Source organism: Columba livia, unplaced genomic scaffold (assembly GCF_036013475.1).
Source record: "Columba livia isolate bColLiv1 breed racing homer unplaced genomic scaffold, bColLiv1.pat.W.v2 Scaffold_203, whole genome shotgun sequence".
Taxonomy (NCBI): domain Eukaryota; kingdom Metazoa; phylum Chordata; class Aves; order Columbiformes; family Columbidae; genus Columba; species Columba livia.
This window is the reverse complement of record NW_027043184.1, coordinates 157,179-176,032: the sequence shown is the minus strand read 5'-3', so window position 1 is coordinate 176,032 and position 18,854 is coordinate 157,179. Positions and strand designations below refer to the sequence as shown.

The window sequence follows — 18,854 nt, the reverse complement described above, 5'->3', positions numbered from 1 at the left end:
TGGGTGAGAAGCCGGTTCTAGAAATGGTGGTTGTCAGGGGGGAGTCCATGGTGATTGACCTGAGGCTCCTTCTGTGGGGTGTCCAGTGCACAGGGGCACAGCCCAGCCCCTGCTCTGCTGCTCCTGCAGGTCTCTGGCAGGAGCCTGGCTGTGAGAGGACACTGCTGTGTGCCAGCCCTGCACACACACACTGTTCAGCTGTACTCTGGTGTTTAATCTGTGGCCACTTCTGTAGGAATAAGCTTGAGAGAAACATTGCAAGAAGATATAAACCATCATGCACCACCCAAAGAAGATCACTTTTCCTTGTGCAAGTACTGCTACTGAGGCCAGCTCTGTCACAGCAGTGCCCATTGCCTGTCCCTGCCTGCGCCCACAGCACTGACACACAGCAGGACGGTGACCAAGCTGCCAGAGCACTCAGGCCTTGCACCAACACCAGGGGTGAGAAGGAGAGTGTGGGAGTGGAACCAGAACAGCTCTGGAAGAACAAGCGCTGCTGCTCCCTGGCAGGGCTGCCATGCCAGAGCTGTTTTCCCCTCCACCCACACACAGGAACTGTCCCTGCAGCTCCAAAAAGCCCTTGCAGGAAAGATATAGTGAAAAACAAGTCACTAAAAAGCCCTTTATTTTGTTTAAAGACAAGGAGAGCACTGCTGCTCCTTAAAGCAACCAACAGTTATAAAAGAAAAGCCAACAGTGAATTAGAAAGGGGTTGACAACATTATCACAATAAGAAAAAAACAACACCACCAGAAAATCCAGTTGACAGGCTGGGCTTGTAATTAGCTACATTAAAACTCCTGTTTAGAAGAAGATGGACAGTTTATTGCTTCAAAAAACAGCGGGTTATGAGTTTGCACAGGGCATCCTTGAGCTCCTGGTTCCTCATGCTGTAGATGAGGGGGTTCACTGCTGGAGGCACCACTGAGTACAGAACAGACACCACCAGGTCCAGGGATGGGGAGGAGATGGAGGGGGGCTTCAGGTAGGCAAGCAAGCCAGTGCTGAGGAACAGGGAGACCACGGCCAGGTGAGGGAGGCAGGTGGAAAAGGCTTTGTGGCGTCCCTGCTCAGAGGGGATCCTCAGCACGGACCTGAAGATCTGCACATAGGACACCACAATGAACACAAAACACACAAATGCTAAACAGACACTGACCGCAAGAAGCCCAAGTTCCCTGAGGTAGGAGTGTGAGCAGGAGAGCTTGATGATGTGGGGGATTTCACAGAAGAACTGGTCCACAGCATTGCCCTTGCACAGGGGCAGTGAAAATGTATTGGCCGTGTGCAGCAGTGCATGGAGAAACCCAGTGGCCCAGGCAGCTGCTGCCATGTGGACACAAGCTCTGCTGCCCAGGAGGGTCCCGTAGTGCAGGGGTTTGCAGATGGCAACGTAGCGGTCGTACGACATGACGGTGAGGAGATAAAACTCTGCTGAAATGAAAAACAAAGACAGAAAGACCTGCGCAGCACAACCTAAACAGGAAATGGCTCTGGTGTCCCAGAGGGAATTGGCCATGGATTTGGGGACAATGGTGGAGATGGAGCCCAGGTCGAGGAGGGCGAGGTTGAGCAGGAAGAAGTACATGGGGGTGTGGAGGTGCTGGTCCCAGGCTATGGTGGTGATGATGAGGCCGTTGCCCAGGAGGGCAGCCAGGTAGATGCCCAGGAAGAGCCAGAAGTGCAAGAGCTGCAGCTCCCGTGTGTCTGTGAACGGCAGGAGGAGGAACTGGGTGATGGAGCTGCTGTTGGACATTTGCTTTTCCTGAGCATGGGGCGCTGTCATGAGAAAAGAAAAAAGACAGTGAGAGTCCAGAGCAGAGTTCTCTGACAAAAGTCAAACCAACTCCCATAGACCCTCCCCTGTCACACGCAGACACTCTTGTGTTTTTCTAGGAGTACCTTTTTCAGCACTGCGGGTGCAGCCCTGCTTGGGGCTGGAAAATGGGCAACCAAGAGCAGGACCTCTGCCCATGGGCCGTCGATAAGTCAGTCCAGCTCTGCAGAAGTGGGGCCACAGGAACGGTGGGGACTGTCCTGGTTCTGCTAACACAGAAGGGCTGTCAGCACTTGCTTTCCTATTCATAAGGAACAGAGATGGTGAAGGTAGTTTAGGAGTTCCACGTTTTTTTACATATCCCCCCATATTCACTGCAGAGTGTTGTTGGGAGTCAAAAACCCTCAGCATTTCTGCTGCACTTAGGGAGAACAGAGCGAGTCCTGCGAGACCAGAGGATGCCTGTGGGTCAGTGCAGAGTGAGGGCAGCTGCTCTGTCCCACTGTCTTGCTCCAGCTGCCCTGGGCTGGCACCTTTCTGAGATGGAGGCTGATCACACTCCCATGTTACCCTGAAAAACCACCAGGCACTGCTGAGAGCAGAGGGATCCACCTCAGACCGTAACAGGTCTCACCCTTTCCTAAGGTCTCAGCACCCCACGTTTTGCCCAGGACACACACAGCTCATTTCCCAAACCAAAAAGCATTTTATCTGTTGTAGAATCTTTGCTTTTCTGTGGGGCTTTCAGATACACACAGATGCTGTAGGACAGGTTTGCATTGTGGAGGGAAGCTCACAGCTTGGAAGGAAACCCCAGGGAGATATCCAAGTGTCCTGATGATGGCATTTGATTGAGGGAGACTCAGCTCAATCCCCAGCCCCACAGACTGCATTGCCCACAGCCCACAGGTCAGAGCAAATCTGGGACACGTGTGCCCATGCACACAGCTGCAGGAAAGGACCCACAAGCTCAGGCTGTGACTCTGTAGCTGAAACTGCCATCCCCAGAGAGCCTGACAGCAAGAACAAGATCCCAACAGCAGTGACCCAGAGCAGGGGAGCGAGAAGGAGAATGCGGTGAGGGTGGGTGTGAGAGAGGCCAGGGCAGAGGCAGCCGGGCACTCAGACAGCGTCACCCTTCCCCAGCTGTGCAGCCACCTCCCAGACACCAACACTGCCGGGCAGCTGCTCTCAGCCCCTGTGCTCTGCAGAGGAACTGGAGCTCTGGCTGCACAGGAGCTGCTTCATGCCTTGGAGCCCCCGGCCCTGAGGGCAGAGGCTTTGCTGGGTGGGACAGGAGCCCAGGGGGCTGCTCACAGGAGGATCTGCACTGCAGGGGGTCACAGGGACTTTTCTCTGTTCTCCCTCCCATAACCATTCCGGGTTCGGTTTCCTCTCATTTCTGATCATTTCCCTGCTGCCTGGATATTCTCCCCTGGGAGGTGTTTCCCTGTCCATGTCTCTTCCCTGTCAGTGCTCACAGACCATCCCACCCTCTGTGCCCTCCCCCTGGCCCTACAGATCCTGCCTGTTCACAGGGCACTGCATGGGGGCATCTTCCTGTTTTGCAGGCTGGAAAACAGGACAGGTCAGACTAAGGCTGACGGGTCCAGCCAAGGTGATGCTGGTGCTGTGCACAGGCAGAGGGGTGGGGAAGGGATGTCATGAGCCTTCTGGCAGATGGACTGATCACTCAGAGCTGCAGTTCAGGAGTCTCAGTGACTTGTTTAAGCATGAGAGCTCGTTTTCATTTTATCCTTTCCTGCACCCCCCACCCCTTGGGAGAGGAAACTGAAAAGACAGGCTCAGGAAAGCTCCTTATCTGCCTGGTAATCCTTGCATTGATCTTGTCATTGGGGCATCCACTTGGAAACATGCCAGGGGCGATCTGGAGCTGTGAGCAGTGCTGACCCACACAGCACCCTCTCCACAGCATGACCCTGCCCTACCAGATTTTGCTCCTTCCCCCCACAGTTTCTCCCCAGAGCAACGTGGGGATCTCCCCGGGCAGGGTGAGCGCTGACCCTGGCAGGCGGCAGAGTCCCTGCCCGGCACAGCCCTGGGGTGCAGGGACCCTGCTCTGCAGGACAGCCCTGGGCACCCCTGCCTGTGCAAACAGCTTCACACACCCGGAGTCATCCTCAGCAGGAGGCAGCTGCCATGTGTTATTGCTCTGATGGTATAAGGAGGAAATCCCTGATCTGCTGCAGGTCCTCCTTATCTATAGAAGAAAGTGTCTAATATTTTTACTTACGTATCTCGTTTAATGTACCAGCGTTAGGAAATTCCACCATAATCTACAAATGCAATAACGTGCAGCCACCGACTTACTGTCTGTGAAGATTTCTCTCCTTGTGAACTCACAGCAATCCTCCCCCCACATTGCCTTTCCCCTCTCTGTGCCTGGCTCCTGTGCCCTCGGTGCTGCAGGCAGAGCCCTCAGCCCTGCTGCGTGTGCAGAGGAGCTGCTCCTGGGCAGAGCTGTCTCTCTGCAGCGCTGCCGCTGCCATGAGCTCCCTGTGTCCCAGGAGCCCAGCATAGCTCAGCAGCACAGGAGCAGCCCTTGATGTCCCTTTCTCTGTCCCCTCTGGGCTCCTCCAGATGTCCCTGGGGATCCAGGGGCACATCCTTTCAAACAACCCGAAGTAATCAGTGATGTTGATTCTCTCTCCTCTGAAGAGACACATCATTGTGTTCTTTGTATTAAACAATGAATTAGTATGAGAATCAACTTTTCTTGTCCCATCATTGGACAGGACACCAGGAATATTACAGCAAAGGATGTAATTCCTCCAAGCCAGGGGAGGAATATCTTCAGTTGAATGAGTTTAGGCATTTTATTCTGGTTTTATGCTCCCAGGTCTAGAGAGACGTTCATCAGTCTTTGACCATGTCATGTCTGTGCTCTGCAGCAAAGCCTTTGCACACATGGGCTCTTGGACACTTGGTACCAGGTTTCTTGTGGCAGGTCAGAGCTGGGCTGGTGCCACAGCTGGGGTGGCTCAGCCCAGATGTGAGGCAATGTCCTCAGCCAGGGACCTGACTGGGGGAGCTGGAGCTGTCAGTGCTGCACACAGAGCTGTGACACGGATGGAATGAACTGCCAGGCAGGGTGGCAGGAGTGAGTTCATCTGGTCTGCAAGGACAGCAGCCTCCAAGCACAGCAACAGTCCAGATCAAAGCTCAGTCCAGACCTGTAAGGAAATTCAAGGGCCATACAATGAGCTGTTACTACTGCAGGAACAGTTAAAGGAGAAACAAAGACACTGTGTGGTCACTGATGAACTTAATAAGAGAAAGAGGTGAGAATACCTGTGCCATCTTGACCTCCCTCTTCACCAGCAAGGTCTCCCTGGCCTCTGTGACTGGAGGCAGAACAACCAGCAGTGCATGGGGATCAAGTCAAGGGTCACTGGAACTAACACAATCCTCTCCAGTCTATGGGACAGCAGGGGCAGCATCCCAGGAGCTGGGACAGCAGGACGATGTCACAGTGAGGCCACTCTCCACCATCTGTGAAAGCTCATGGAGACTGGGGGGACTCCCTGACCACTGGCAGCTCTCACACAGTGTGTGCACTTTTCAAAATGGCCAGTGGGTGAGCAGGGGAACTAAGGGCTGTGCCCCAGAGCATGTCCACCGGGACCCCATTTCTGGGTGCCTGGAAGAGAAGGTGACGGGCTTTACCCAGGGCAGGTTGTTTCTGTCCATCCTCTTTGCTTTCTGTGAGGAAAGGACAGGGTGGTGGACGTGGGGTAACAACAATGGTCTGATACGTGAATGTCAGCAAGGCATTCAGTGTCATCTTCTGTAGTATTCTTGTGTCCAAGGTAGGATATTATGGTCTGTGTTAGTGTGTAAGTAGATGGGTAAAAAGCCAAGTGACCAAGATGTGTCTGGATCAAGCCTGAGTAATCTGGTCTGACCCTGCTTTGAGCAGGAGGTTGGTCAAGACACCTCCCGAGGTCCCTTTGAGCCTGAATGATGCTGTCCATTCATCCCCTTCATGTTTTCAAATTAGGGAGAACTCTCAGGTTCTCCCAGACCACAGAAGTAATTCACATGAGGTGCAGGGCTGCTTTACAGGTGCCCTCAAAGAGTCCTGACCACATCTTTTCCATCCTTTTTCTTTTGCCCTGAGCCAAGATCTTATTTTTTGTTGTCCTAATGCCTCTCCAGAAAGAACAGCCTGTGTTGTTAACCCTTTCAGAGCAGGTTGTTCAAGAGGTGTCAGCATCCATGTACAGAGTCTGCACATCAGCCAGACACAAATCCATCATTATAGAAATGGAGACGAAGCACTTGACCAGCTCCTTGCAGCGAGCAATTGGCATGCCTTGTCTGCTTAGATTCCAGGGAACACCAGAACTTTAAGAACCAAGAAGTTTTAGTCCTCGCTGAGCATCCTGGTTCATCTCCTGACCCATGTGGTGCTTCAGGCTGTGAAGAGAATCATAACCAGCCATTGGACTGGGCTAGTTCCATTTTACACGTGTCACACAGGGCAGATGAAAGGAGCTCAGAACTCCAGACTCTGCTGCACGGTTGGGACTGCAGAGACTGGAAATGCAGGTGACAGTGTGTGTCAGTGCACACACATAAAGATTTGGGCTTCCTTTGATCCTTTGCACTGACCTGGGATCTGTTCCTTGCCTTTCTTTGTCTCAAAAATAAATTATTCTCCTATGCAACCTCCACATCACACCACATAAGAAATAATTAAAAGGTAGAAAAATAACAAAAGAAGCACAATTTGGGGGTAATTCTGTCCGAGAGGTGTACTCTTTAAATGATTAAATAAAAAAACAAGTGAGAGAAAAAGCATTGTTCTAAAAACTTATTCCAAGACACAACTGCTGAGGTGTAGTAGATGCTTGGAAAAGCAAGAATGTCTGTTAGGACTGAAATTAAAGAGATTTAAATCATCATCATCATCATCAGTGAGAACGAGGAGTTCCCTGTTACTGATACTAGTGACAGCACCACTGTTCACAAACATCCTTCAGAGCATCTCCATTTTTCCTGAGCTCCAAAGCTCATCCTGCTCAGAGTTTGACAGGATTGCTGCAAACCCCTGTGACCCAAATCTCTACAACTGTCTCTGCTCAACAGCCTTTTACCCCAGGAAGGGGAAAACTGCCAATGCAGATACCAAGCCAGTGCCCAACCTGCCTGGAGAGCCAGGACAGTTGTGCCACACAACAGCAGCCTCTGAGAGAAGCTGGAGGTGATGGGATTGAAATGGTTTCAACCCAAATCAGAGAATCATAGAATCATTTAGGCTGGAAAAGACCATTAAGAACATGGAGTCCAACCGTAAATCAAACACTGCCCAGTCCACCACTAAACCATATCCCTAATCGCCACATGTCCGTGTCTTTTAAACACCTCCCTCAATGGAAGCTCCAATCCTGCGCTGGCAGGACACCACTGGCTGCAGTTGGACATAAGGTACTGGTCATGGCTGTGAGTTCAGCCCTCGCTGGCAGAATGTCTCACACCCTCACTGAGGAGGGCAGGGGGCTGGGAGATGGGAGCACGTTTCAGTTTCCAGATCCCAGCACAGAGCCCAAACCATCCTGCCCTTGGACTCTGGATCCCATTTCCTGAGATGTAAAGCTGGTGGCCTTCTGAGGATAATCATGTTAAAAGGCATGAATAATCCTTCAGGTGTTTGTGTAACATGTCTAGGAATGTCAGTCGTATATGCTTACATTTACATATCTGTAAAATAGTACTCTGCATCTGTGGTCGCCCCTCTGGCAATGACAATTGAATAGGTATTTGCACTATAAGGCTCCATACCCCATCCACAAGCACACATCTCAGTGGTTCAGATGAAGGGTGTCTGGCAAACGTCACCCTTTGTGTCCCCAGGTGATGGACACTGCTCATGTGCCTCTGCAGGAGTGGCAGGAGCTGGATCCCCTTCTCGGGACAGACTCCTTCCAGGAGAGACACAGACACAGGGGGAACTCATCAGGGCTTTACGGCATTTCACTCAGCATCAGCTTTGACATATTGGGTGCTGTCCTGTGACTGCCCTTTCTGCACAAATGATCATACAAACACAACCATTTAGTAAGACATGGTCATAAAGGGGCTGTTATGGACAAGAAAGCTCACCATGAACTCTGGAGAGAGCGAGGAAGTTCATAATAAGCACCAGGAAGAACCAAGAAGCTCAAGGCCTCTATTGAAGAGCGGGAGGTCTTGAGCAGCCATGATTGGCCATTGTAGGTGTGGGAGAGGGTCAGGGCATGTCAGGGAGAAGCAATGAGATGGCTGATGGCTTCAGTGAACCCTTCCAGCCATGTCTGAGCCCACAAATGGAAAGCAGTTGATGTCTGCAGGTGGAGGAGGAACAGGAGGAAGATTTTCCTGGGAATATGGAAGGAAGAAAGGCCTCTCTTGGGCTAATCCTATATGGCAGTGCCATTTGCATGCTGTGGGCATGGCTGTGCCTGGGAGATGGGGAACGGCTGCTGCTGGGGTGGCTGTGCTCAGTCATGGCCCACGAGCTGACCCTGCTCTGCTCCTCTCTTACACTGCCCACACTTGGATGGTCCTCAGGAATCATCCATGAGCCTGGTGGATCCATGAACCTCCTGGAGTGATGGGTATGGATCCAAACAGAGGATTCAAGCAAGTGTGGGATTGGGACATTGAGGTGATTCATGACCATTGCCAGGTGTATGAAAGAAGCTGGATGAGTTGTGAGTTGGGTTGCAAACTGGCTTAAGGAGAGAAGCTAGAGAGTGGTAGTCAATGGTGCGGAGTCTAGTTGGAGGCCTCAGGGGTCAGTACTGGGGCCAATATTATTCAATATATTCATTAACGATTTAGACGAGGGAATAGAGTGCACTATCAGCAAGTTTGCTGATGACACTAAGCTGGGAGGAGTGGCTGACACGCCAGAAGGCTGTGCTGCCATCAGAGACCTGGACAGGCTGGAGAGTTGGGTGGGGAATAACCTGATAAAATTTAACAACGGAAAGTGTAGAGTCCTGCATCTGGGCAGGAACAACCCCAGGTTCCAGTATAGGTTGGGAAATTACATATTAGAGAGCCGTGTAGGGGAAAGGGACCTGGGGGTCCTGGTGGACAACAGGATGACCATGAGCCAGCACTGTGCCCTTGTGGCCCGGAAGCCAGTGGCATCCTGGGGTGGCTAGTAGATCAAGAGAGGTCCTCCTTCTCCTCTACTCCACCCTGGTGAGACCACACCTGGAATATTCTGTCCAGTTGTGGCCCCTCAGTTCCAGAAGGACAGGGAACTGCTGGAGAGGGTCCAGTGTAGGGCAACGAAGATGCTGAAGGGAGTGGAGCATCTCCATTATGAAGAAAGGCTGAGGGAGCTGTGACTCTTTAGTTTGGAGAAGAGGAGACTAAGGGGTGACCTCATTAATGTTTATAAATATATAAAGGGTGAGTGCCATGAGGATGGAGCCGGGCTCTTCTCGGTGGCCAACAATGATAGGACAAGGGGTAATGGGATCAAGCTGGAACACAAGAGGTTCCACTTAAGTTTGAGAAAAAACTTCTTCTCAGTGAGGGTGACAAAGCACTGAACAGGCTGCCCAGGGAGGTTGTGGAGTCTCCTTCTCTGGAGACGTTCAAAACCCGCCTGGACATGTTCCTGTGCGACCTCACCTGGGCGTTCCTGCTCCAGCAGGGGGATCGGACTGGATGAGCTTTTGAGGTCCCTTCCAATCCCAAACATACTGTGATACTGTGTGATTTGCTCACAGGCATTTCCAACTCCACAGAAAACCAGAGACTTGCAGTTAAAGCAACAGGACTTGACAAAAATATCACCCCCAAAACACAAAACACTCACAATGACCACAGGAAAAGCCTTGAAAAACACTTGAGAAAAATCTACCAGGTCCCAGGGCTCAGCCATTCTGGTGATGAACAAGAATCAAGGGCTGACATGGCGTCAGAGCCACCTCCACATGGCCCTCACCACCTGGAACCAGTGTCTCCAAGTCTTGCCTTCACCAGCCTCCAGGGACAGGGACCTGCACTGGTTGTTTCCTTCACAGCTGTGTCAGTGATGGCCCTTCATGGGGTCCCAAACACCCTCAGAAACTTGGTATTGCTTCTGGCTTTCACTCCATTAGAGGTTTGTTCATTCTCTCAGTATCTGCAGTTCAGGATCACGGCAGCAGAGAGCTCACTAACATCTAAGATGCTCTTAACACCCAAGGCTGTGTGCATAATTTTCCTAAAGCTTTTGAGTCCAGTGTGAATGATTAGGGAGATTTCAGAACTGTTGCCAAACAGAGAGCATTTCCATGATAAATAATAATAAAGCCAGATTTCTTATATTTCCGTCCCCCTCCCAATGCCCTCATTTTCAAAACAGCTGTTATCAACAATCTCCAGTATATACTGATCTAGAGAATCTCCTGATAAAGACTGAATGTGTCAGAGAAGTGGGTGCTAAAGCATCACTTGAGCAAGGAGACAGGCCAGGACACCTCAAAAGGAATCACACAACTCTGGACCAAGAGGTGGGTGTCCCTGGCAATCTCAGGTGCCACAGCACAGCGATACTTGTGTTCAGGGAGCTGGTCAAGTGACCCATCTCCTGTTCTGTAACGGTGTCTGAGTTTGCTCAGGTCACCCCTGACTTGAGCCCCATCCACTGCTGGGTGTTCTCCAGACTCCTGCCTTCAGGAACAAAGTCCCAGGAGACCTTGCTGGTGAAGGTGGAGGCAAAGAAGCCATGAAGAACCTCAGTCCTATCTGATTCTACTCTTACGAAGTTCTGCAGCAGGTCTGTGTTACCCTGGTCTTTTTCTGTAAGGGAGCTGTGTCAGCTCATCTTGCCACCCTCAGTCTCCCCTGCAGGTATCAAGTCCAGGGCAGCTTTGGCATCATCCCCACATCCATGGACAAGGTTTCTAAATTCCTCCTTTGCAGCTTCCCCTGCTTCCACCTCTGTGTGCTGCCTTTGTGCCCTGCAGCTCCATCGGTTCAGACAAACACCCTCACGAGATAAATGCTTCATTTCACTGGTTCTCAGATAGATCATTCTTGTGCTTGGAGCAGCCTGTCCTGAAAGGCTGATCAGATTTCCTGAGCTCCTTCACCCTTCTGAGCTGCTTCCCATGTCAACACCTGAATCAGCACCCCCAGTTTGACAAAGTCTTGTCCTCTGGAGCCCACCAGCCTGTGCTCTGCTGCTGGCCTTCCTCCCTCCCCTCTGGTGCCTGGGACCCCACTGAGTCCGGGTCACAACAGCCAAGGTGGACACTGATGTTCACATCCCTCACCAGCTATTCCTTGTTTCCCAGTTCCAGATCCAGGTGAGCATCACTCTCATTGGCCCACAATGCAGACATGTTAAGCAGTTGGCCCAAGATTCTTTGGACTGATGGCACTTGCCACTTTGCCAGGCCAGTGAATGTCAGAGCAATTACAGTTCCCCACAGGAACGTGCTCATTGACTGGTGAGTTGCTCAAGTTGCTGACAGAAGATCCATTTCTTCTCCATGATCAAGTCATTTGTAGCACACAACTTGTTGCTACCCTGTACTGGGTTTACATGGCCAAGTCTTGGAACTGGGGGTGAGTGTGGGTGTGCTACAGTTGTCACCTCTCTGAGAACACAACAGGAGTTTGACCAATGTCAGACAGAGCCGATTTCAGCTGCTCCAAGATGGACCCACTCCTTGCCAAACCTGAGCCACTCAGTGATGCTGGCAGCACCTCTGGGATATTGTATTTGAGAAAGGGTAAAAAAGGCTGCACAACAGCAGGTGGGAGAGAGGAGGGAGGAGATGTGAGAGAAAAGCACTGCAGACACCAAGGTCATATCCCATAGGACCCAAGCAGGTCCCTCAGCAGGCCAAAGCTTGCTCTCCTGAAATTCTGCTCTTGGCCTTGTGATCATCTCCCAGGAGCCTCAGCTCCACTTTCCATCCCTGACTGTTCCATCCTGACCAACTCTTTCTGGTTTGTAAGTGTGAAGTCCCACAGGGCACCTCACCCCACTGACTCCTCAGTCACTCGTGTCAGGAAACGTTGTCAATGAGCTCCTGACCCTCCTGGATGGCTGGTTCCTTGTAGATATTCTGATATATTAGGTCTGCCATGCGGACACGGCCCTGGAAACATGAGGCTTCTTTCATTTGTCTGAAGGAGGCCTCATCTCATTCCTCTTCCTGATCAATGGGCCTGTAGCTGATGTTCCATCACCACAACACTGCCCATGTTGTTCTGCCCTCTCATGCTGACTCGCCAACGTTCAGCTGACATTGTCTGTCCCCAGGCAGAGCTCCACACTTTCCTGCTGCTCTCCCACATGAAGGGAAACTTCCTGTCTAAGTCTAGAGCTCTGGCATTATGAGTACCAGACCTCCAAGGCCCCACAGTTTCTCCAGCAGGGGCTATTTATAGTGTCCTGTAACTCCTCATGCTGTTATCTTGAGAGAGACACCCTCATCAGCATAAGCAATCTGTGTGCAAACATTAACAGCTGAGCAAATGGAGCTGCAGTCCAGGAAGAGTCACAAAGTTGAGGAAATCTGGGATTCACCCAGGTTAGGGTTTGATAAGTGGAAGTGGCCAGTTCTATATTGGGGCAGGAGAATAATCCCATCCATCAGGACAGAGCAGGACCTGACATGCTGAGCAGTGACCCTGAGGAGAAGGGCCTGGGCACTACAAGGTCCCCACACCAGCCCGTGGTGCACGCTCACCATGAACAAGGCAGCTGCACACGGGGCTGCATGAGGAGGAGCGTGGGGACCCAGACACCTGCAGTTCTCATCCCATTCGGTTCAGCACTGGTGTGACCCCACACATACGGGTGTGTGCCAGTGTGCGGCTTCCCAGTTTGGAGCAGCAGGGAGGAACTGCAGAGTGCAGGGCTGTGCCAAGGCAGGTTCAGCACCTTGTGCACATGGTGTGGGGTGCTGAGGGACCTGGGCTGCTTTGGCCCAGCAGCGCTGGGGAGGCTGCAGCAGTGCAGGAGTAGCCTGAGAGTGCTTGAAGGGTGGTTTTAGAGATGGTGGAGGTTTCTTCATGGTGGGAAAGAGCATGAGAAAGAAAGAATGGCCCAAAGTGCAGCTGGGGAGGTCCAGGCTGGACATGAGCAGAAAGGAATGTGATGGAAGGGCAGTGATGTGTGGGAGCAGGTCAGCAGAGGGAGTCTGCATCAGCCCAAGGCTTTGTGCTTCAAGGACCAGCTGGGGAGGATGGAGAGACCTCAGCAAAGGAAGGAAGATGCTCAGACAAGAGCAAGGTGGGGCAGCAGGGGGGATGTCTCCAGCCTGCAGGGACAGAGGTGCAGGGGATGCCACAGCACAGGACAGGCTGTCCTGGAGATGATCAAGGGATGGAAAGAGGCTGAAAGCCCCACCAGACATGAGCTCCTTCTCCCCTTGGCTATGGCTGTTGTCTGCACCTCTGATGCCTGTGAGGAGACACCTTGTCCTTCCAGCACAGGGGCCTCATGGCTCCTTGTGCCCAGCCAGGAACCTGGGAGGTGTGGGACCATAGTCCTGCCATTGGCCTTGCACAGCCCCACATCACAGTGTCCCAGGAAGGGCCATGGGCAACGTGGGAGGGACAGGATCTGATTTCCAAAGGGGAGTCAAGGTTTGGCCCTTTGGTTAATGAAACACATCCAGGTTTACTTAGCATCAGAGACACCTTTACTTTGCTTTTCCTGACCTTTCATTATTGCCTCCAGTTTTCTGATCTAAACAGACCCTGGGACAGTTTCTCAGTTGTTTTCCTCAGTGGGACCCATTAACATTGCAAGAAACTTTGGAGTTTACATCTGACTTGGACTTCCTGAGAAGTTTCTTCAGCTTCCCCTCAGGGTCTGAGGTCCATGGACTCCGCACCAAACCCACCAGAGGGGTCATTAAAGCGCCTTGTGCTGCTCCTGTGCTGCTGAGCTGGGCTGGGCTCCTGGGACACAGGGAGCTCATGGCAGAGGCAGCGCTGCAGAGAGACAGCTCTGCCCAGGAGCAGCTCCTCTGCACACGCAGCAGGGCTGAGGGCTCTGCCTGCAGCACCGAGGGCACAGGAGCCAGGCACAGAGAGGGGAAAGGCAATGTGGGGGGTTGGTTGCTGAGGGCTCATTGAGAGACAAATCTTCACAGTTCTAACATGGTAAGTCTCTGGCTGTAGGACAATGCAGCTGCATTTCCTGGAGGGATCTCCTAAAGGTGATACATCCAACAATTTACAGGATCTGTCAGGTCTCTCTCACACTATTTCTCATGTGGAGGAGAAGAACATGGTCCAGACCAGCGCTTCCCTGCTGCACTGTCAGAGGGACAGGGCATGATGGCAGCTTCTGCTGAGGGTGATTGCAGGGGGAGCACCCAGGGGTGCCCAGGGCTGTCCTGCAGAGCAGGGTCCCTGCACCCCAGGGCTGTGCCGGGCAGGGACTCTGCCGCCTGCCAGGGTCAGCGCTCAGCCTGCCCGGGGAGATCCCACGGCAGCAGCTGTGGGTGGAAGGAGCGACCCCCGGCAGGGCAGGCAGGGAGCTTGTGGGGTTTGAGGGGGCTGTGTGGGTCAGGGCTGCTCAGAGCTCCAGATCCCCCCACAGACATGGCAGAGGGTCCTTCTGAACAACAACACTGAGACAGCAACAGCTGCCAGGGAAGGAGTCTGTGCTTTCAGTTTTCCACTCTTGCTCGTCTGGGTGTGCAGTGGGAGATGGGGATTTATTTCTCTCTTTGGAGCAGACACTGAGATCCCAGTTCTCGATAGGACTGGTCTAAGCTGCTCCTGAGCCCCTGCACACACAGAGCTGCCCCTGGGCAGTGCCAGGAGGTGTGAGCAGGACAGAGCTGAGCACACAGCGGGTGGGACGGGGTCTGTGACACTGACAGGGAGCAGACCAGGGACAGACACACAGCTGCAGGCAGCACAGACCTGGGCAGGGAGAGGGAGATGGACCAGAAATGCTGGGGATGGGATTCATGTCCCCCCTGCAATCCCCTGCAGTGCAGACACATTTCCCAGTGCAACCCCTGGTCTCCTCTCCTCCCCAGCAGACCCTCTGCCCCAAAGCCATGGGGTCCAGGTCACGAGTCTCCACCTCAGCAGCTGGACCTCCAGGTGAAGGGTTCCTGCAACGTGGTACACAAATAAGGTGCTAAAAGTACTTGCTCTCCAGTGTCATTATGTGAGTGGCAGCAGCACAGCCGGGTCAGGAGAAGGTTCCACAGCATGCCCGCCTGCCTTTCTGTCCTTGCTTTATTTTCTGGTAGCTCTGCAGTGTTCTTCCCTGTTTCTCCACCTGTCCCTGGTGCTCTTGCTCTCTGGGGTTGGGGTGGGAGTGTGGATCAGTTTTTGTTCTGACACGGACACAGGGCGTCTTGACCCAGAGGTGTGTTCATGGTATCTAGATGCCGAAGCTGCATTTTAAACTGTGATGAACTGTTATTCAAACTTGGTAGAAAGAGAGAATGAGCGGAAACATCCCTTCCATCAGGGAGCGGGTTTTCCATGCGAAACAGCATGTTTATTTTCCTCAGAGAAGTCACCCCTAACATGTAACTGTCTTTTCCTCCTTGCATAGGTCCTCATGCCCACAGGTAGCAAATGTCCAACAGCAGCTCCATCACCCAGTTCCTCCTCCTGCCGTTCACAGACACACGGGAGCTGCAGCTCTTGCACTTCTGGCTCTTCCTGGGCATCTACCTGGCTGCCCTCATGGGCAACGGCCTCATCATCACCACCATAGCCTGGGACCAGCACCTCCACACCCCCATGTACTTCTTCCTGCTCAACCTCGCCCTCTTTGACATGGGCACCATTTCCACCATTCTCCCCAAGTCCATGGCCAATTCCCTCTGGGATTCCAGGGCCATCTCATACTTGGGATGTGCGACACAGCTCTTTTTGTTTGTCTTCTTGATCACAGCAGAGTATTGTCTCCTCACAGTCATGTCGTACGACCGCTACGTTGCCATCTGCAAACCCCTGCACTACGGGACCCTCCTGGGCAGCAGAGCTTGTGTCCACATGGCAGCAGCTGCCTGGGCCACTGGGTTTCTCAATGCTCTGCTGCACACGGCCAATACATTTTCACTGCCCCTGTGCAAGGGCAATGCCCTGGGCCAGTTCTTCTGTGAAATCCCCCAGATCCTCAAGCTCTCCTGCTCACACTCCTACCTCAGGGAACTTGGCCTTATTGTGTTCAGTCTGTTAATCGGTTTTGGCTGTTTTGTGTTCATTGTGGTGTCCTATGTGCAGATCTTCAGGGCCGTGCTGAGGATCCCCTCTGAGCAGGGACGGCACAAAGCCTTTTCCACCTGCCTCCCTCACCTGGCCGTGGTCTCCCTGTTTGTCAGCACTGTCATGTTTGCCCACCTGAAGCCCCCCTCCATCTCCTCCCCATCCGTGGACCTGGTGGTGTCTGTTCTGTACTCGGTGGTGCCTCCAGCAGTGAATCCCCTCATCTACAGCATGAGGAACCAGGAACTCAAGGATGCCCTCTGGAAACTCATATCTTAGTGTTTTCTGAAGCAATAAACTGCTCATCTGCTTCTACATAGAAGTTTTAATGTAACTTATTACAGGTCCAGCTTGTCATCTGTATATGCTGTTGTTGTTGGAATGTTTTTATTCTGATAATGTTGTCATCCCCTTTCTAATTCACTGTCTGCTTTTCTTTTATAACCCCTGGTTGTGTAAATGAGGAGCCATAATCTGTGTGTATTTAAACAAAATAAAGGGTCCTGTAGTGACTTGATTTTCACTATATCCTTCCTGCAAGGCCTTCTGGAGCTGCAGGGACAGTTTCTGTGATGGAAGGAGAAGAAAAGAGTCCATCCTGGCAGCCCTGCCAGGGAGCAGCAGCGCTTGTTCTTCCAGAGCTGTTCTGGTTCCACTCCCACACTCTCCTTCTCATCCCTGGTGGTGGTGCAAGGCCTGAGTGCTCTGGCAGCTTGGTCACCGTCCTGCTGTGTGTCAGTGCTGTGGGCGCAGGCAGGGACAGGCAATCGGCACTGCTGTGACAGAGCTGGCCTCACAACAGCCTTTCCAGATAGAAAGGTGATCTCCTCAGGGCAGTGCATGATGGTTTATATCTTCTTGCAAAGTTTCTCTCAAGCATATTCCTAGAAAAGTCACCCACAGATTAAACACCAGAGTACAGCTGAACAGGGTGTGTGTGCAGGGCTGGCACACAGCAGTGTCCTCTCACAGCCAGGCTCCTGCCAGAGACCGGCAGGACCAGCAGAACAGGGGCTGGGCTGTGCCCCTGTGCACTGGACACCCCACAGAAGGAGCCTCACGTCAATCACCATGGACTGGCCTCTCACAACCATCATTTCCAGCACTGGCCGCTCACCCACAGAGGCTGTTCTTCTTTCCATGGTGGGACACTGAATGAGTAGGCCAGCAGTCCAAGATTGTATTGTACAGATGAGGTGTTAGCATGCACATCATGTACGTGAGGTGACATGAACCCGAGTGATCACAAAAAGCATCAGCTATTCCCTGGGGTTCCATGAAGGCCTGTGGCACAGACTAGGTCTTGAGGTCACTTCATGTTGGAAGTAACAGCCCATTGTTAACTGCCTGAATGCAGCACTGGGATGTGCTTCCTTCAACCAAGGTCCTTGTGTCCATTCTTCCTGCTATGGGACATCTCAGATGAGTGCAGAGTGACACAGCGCAGGGCTGAAGTGACTCCCATCCTTTAGGAGTGCCAAAAGGAGGCCAGAGGGACACTGTGACTCCTGCTTCTGTGTGTGAAAGGGACAGACTCTGTCTCTGAGCAGCCCTGGGTGCATAAGGAGCCCATGAGGCCAGCTCAGATGTGGACACCTGACAGAACCTGACATTTCTGTGTGTGACTCCAGGAACAAACCCCACTGGATCAGTGAGATTCATCTCAGCTGCCTTGGACAGGCTCATTGCAAGTGCTCCAGTCTGCTCTGTCACCCTTGCTTGTGAGTCCAGATTGTGATCTCAAAAGTGCCATAGAAACCAGAATGGTTCTGGGGTCCTTAGAAAACGCAGATCTCAATCCCATCCTCAGGAAGAGCAGGAATAGGAACTGGGAGAATAACAGGCTGGCCACCCTATCTCCCTCCCTGGGAAGGGGATGGGACACGTCCTCCTGCAGCCATTTCCAGGAATGTGAGGACTAGGAAGGGATTGCTGAATCCAAATGGACAGGGGAAAGAAAGGCATGTTGCGTACAGGGTGTTTGCAAGGCTCAGCCATGGTCTCCTTCTGGCCAGAGTGGTGCTGATGGGGCTCAAGAAGTGGATGCTGGGTGGGAAGTTGGCTGAACCATCAAGCCCAAATATCATCAGTGGTACAAAGTCCTCGGTGCAGCCCGTTACTGGTGTCATCTCTCAGTGACCAACACTTGGGCCAATATTGTTGAATATCTTTATTCTCCCTTTTTAAGATATAACAGAGAGCACTTTAAGAGCCTTGGGGATGATGCAAAGCTGGCTGGAGGCCTTGAGCAACCTCACCTGGTTGAACCTGCCCTGAGCAGGAGAGTGAGACAAGATGAGTGAGACAAGGCCTTTCTGCAAACCTGACTTTTTTCTGTGATTTGACAGAATTTTTCCCTTGGAGAGGTTTCTGGAGAGAAAATAGGTAGAGGAATAGTAAAAAACAATGCAAAAGAGGAGATCTAGAAGCTGTTAACGTAAACCCCGCAATTCCAGTGAGGAGCGCTTTTCACCCACGTTGCTAGTAGAAAACATATTTGACATATTTGAACAAGGTGAGGAAGCGAGATGGGTGTCTGCAGCCTGTAGGAAAGAGAGGCAGGTGTAGGAGTGTGTAGAACACGGTTCAGTCTTGGTCAGGTCCTGGGTGCTAAGGAGGGGGATGGACGGGTGTGCTATTATGAGGTCAGTTGTGTCTCAGACACTCATAATCCATTCAGAATCATGTGGCTGTGAAGGGGACAGTGGGGTCAGTTCTGTGTCTGGAGGTGACAGCCCAGCAGCAGGGACATGGCTGGGAAAGAACCTCTGCCCAAGGGCTCACAGGCCCTACCCAGGAAGAGACCTTGGAGATGGGCTGTCACGTCCATCCCACCTGAGAACATGACGGGACAGCAGCA

The 18,854-nt window shown here is 52.3% G+C and overlaps 2 protein-coding genes across 2 annotated transcripts; one reads left to right on the top strand and one right to left on the bottom strand.

Annotated features, from left to right (window-relative positions):
* Window positions 1-826: 826 nt before the first annotated feature.
* On the bottom strand, window positions 827-1,759 carry LOC135577964 (olfactory receptor 14A16-like). The gene has a single exon (XM_065048118.1). It carries the CDS (start codon window positions 1,757-1,759, stop codon window positions 827-829), a length of 933 nt encoding a protein of 310 aa, XP_064904190.1.
* Window positions 1,760-15,739: 13,980 nt separating this feature from the next.
* LOC135577963 (olfactory receptor 14J1-like) lies at window positions 15,740-16,273 on the top strand (the record flags this gene model as incomplete). The annotated part of the gene is made up of 1 exon (XM_065048117.1): window positions 15,740-16,273. A coding segment is annotated over one exon (534 nt), but the record flags the coding sequence as incomplete, so codon positions are not given.
* Window positions 16,274-18,854: the final 2,581 nt, after the last annotated feature.

Coding starts and splice junctions, on each gene's coding strand:
- LOC135577964 (XM_065048118.1), bottom strand. CDS start 1,759: ATGTCCAACAGCAGCTCCATCACCCAGTTCCTCCTCCTGCCGTTCACA.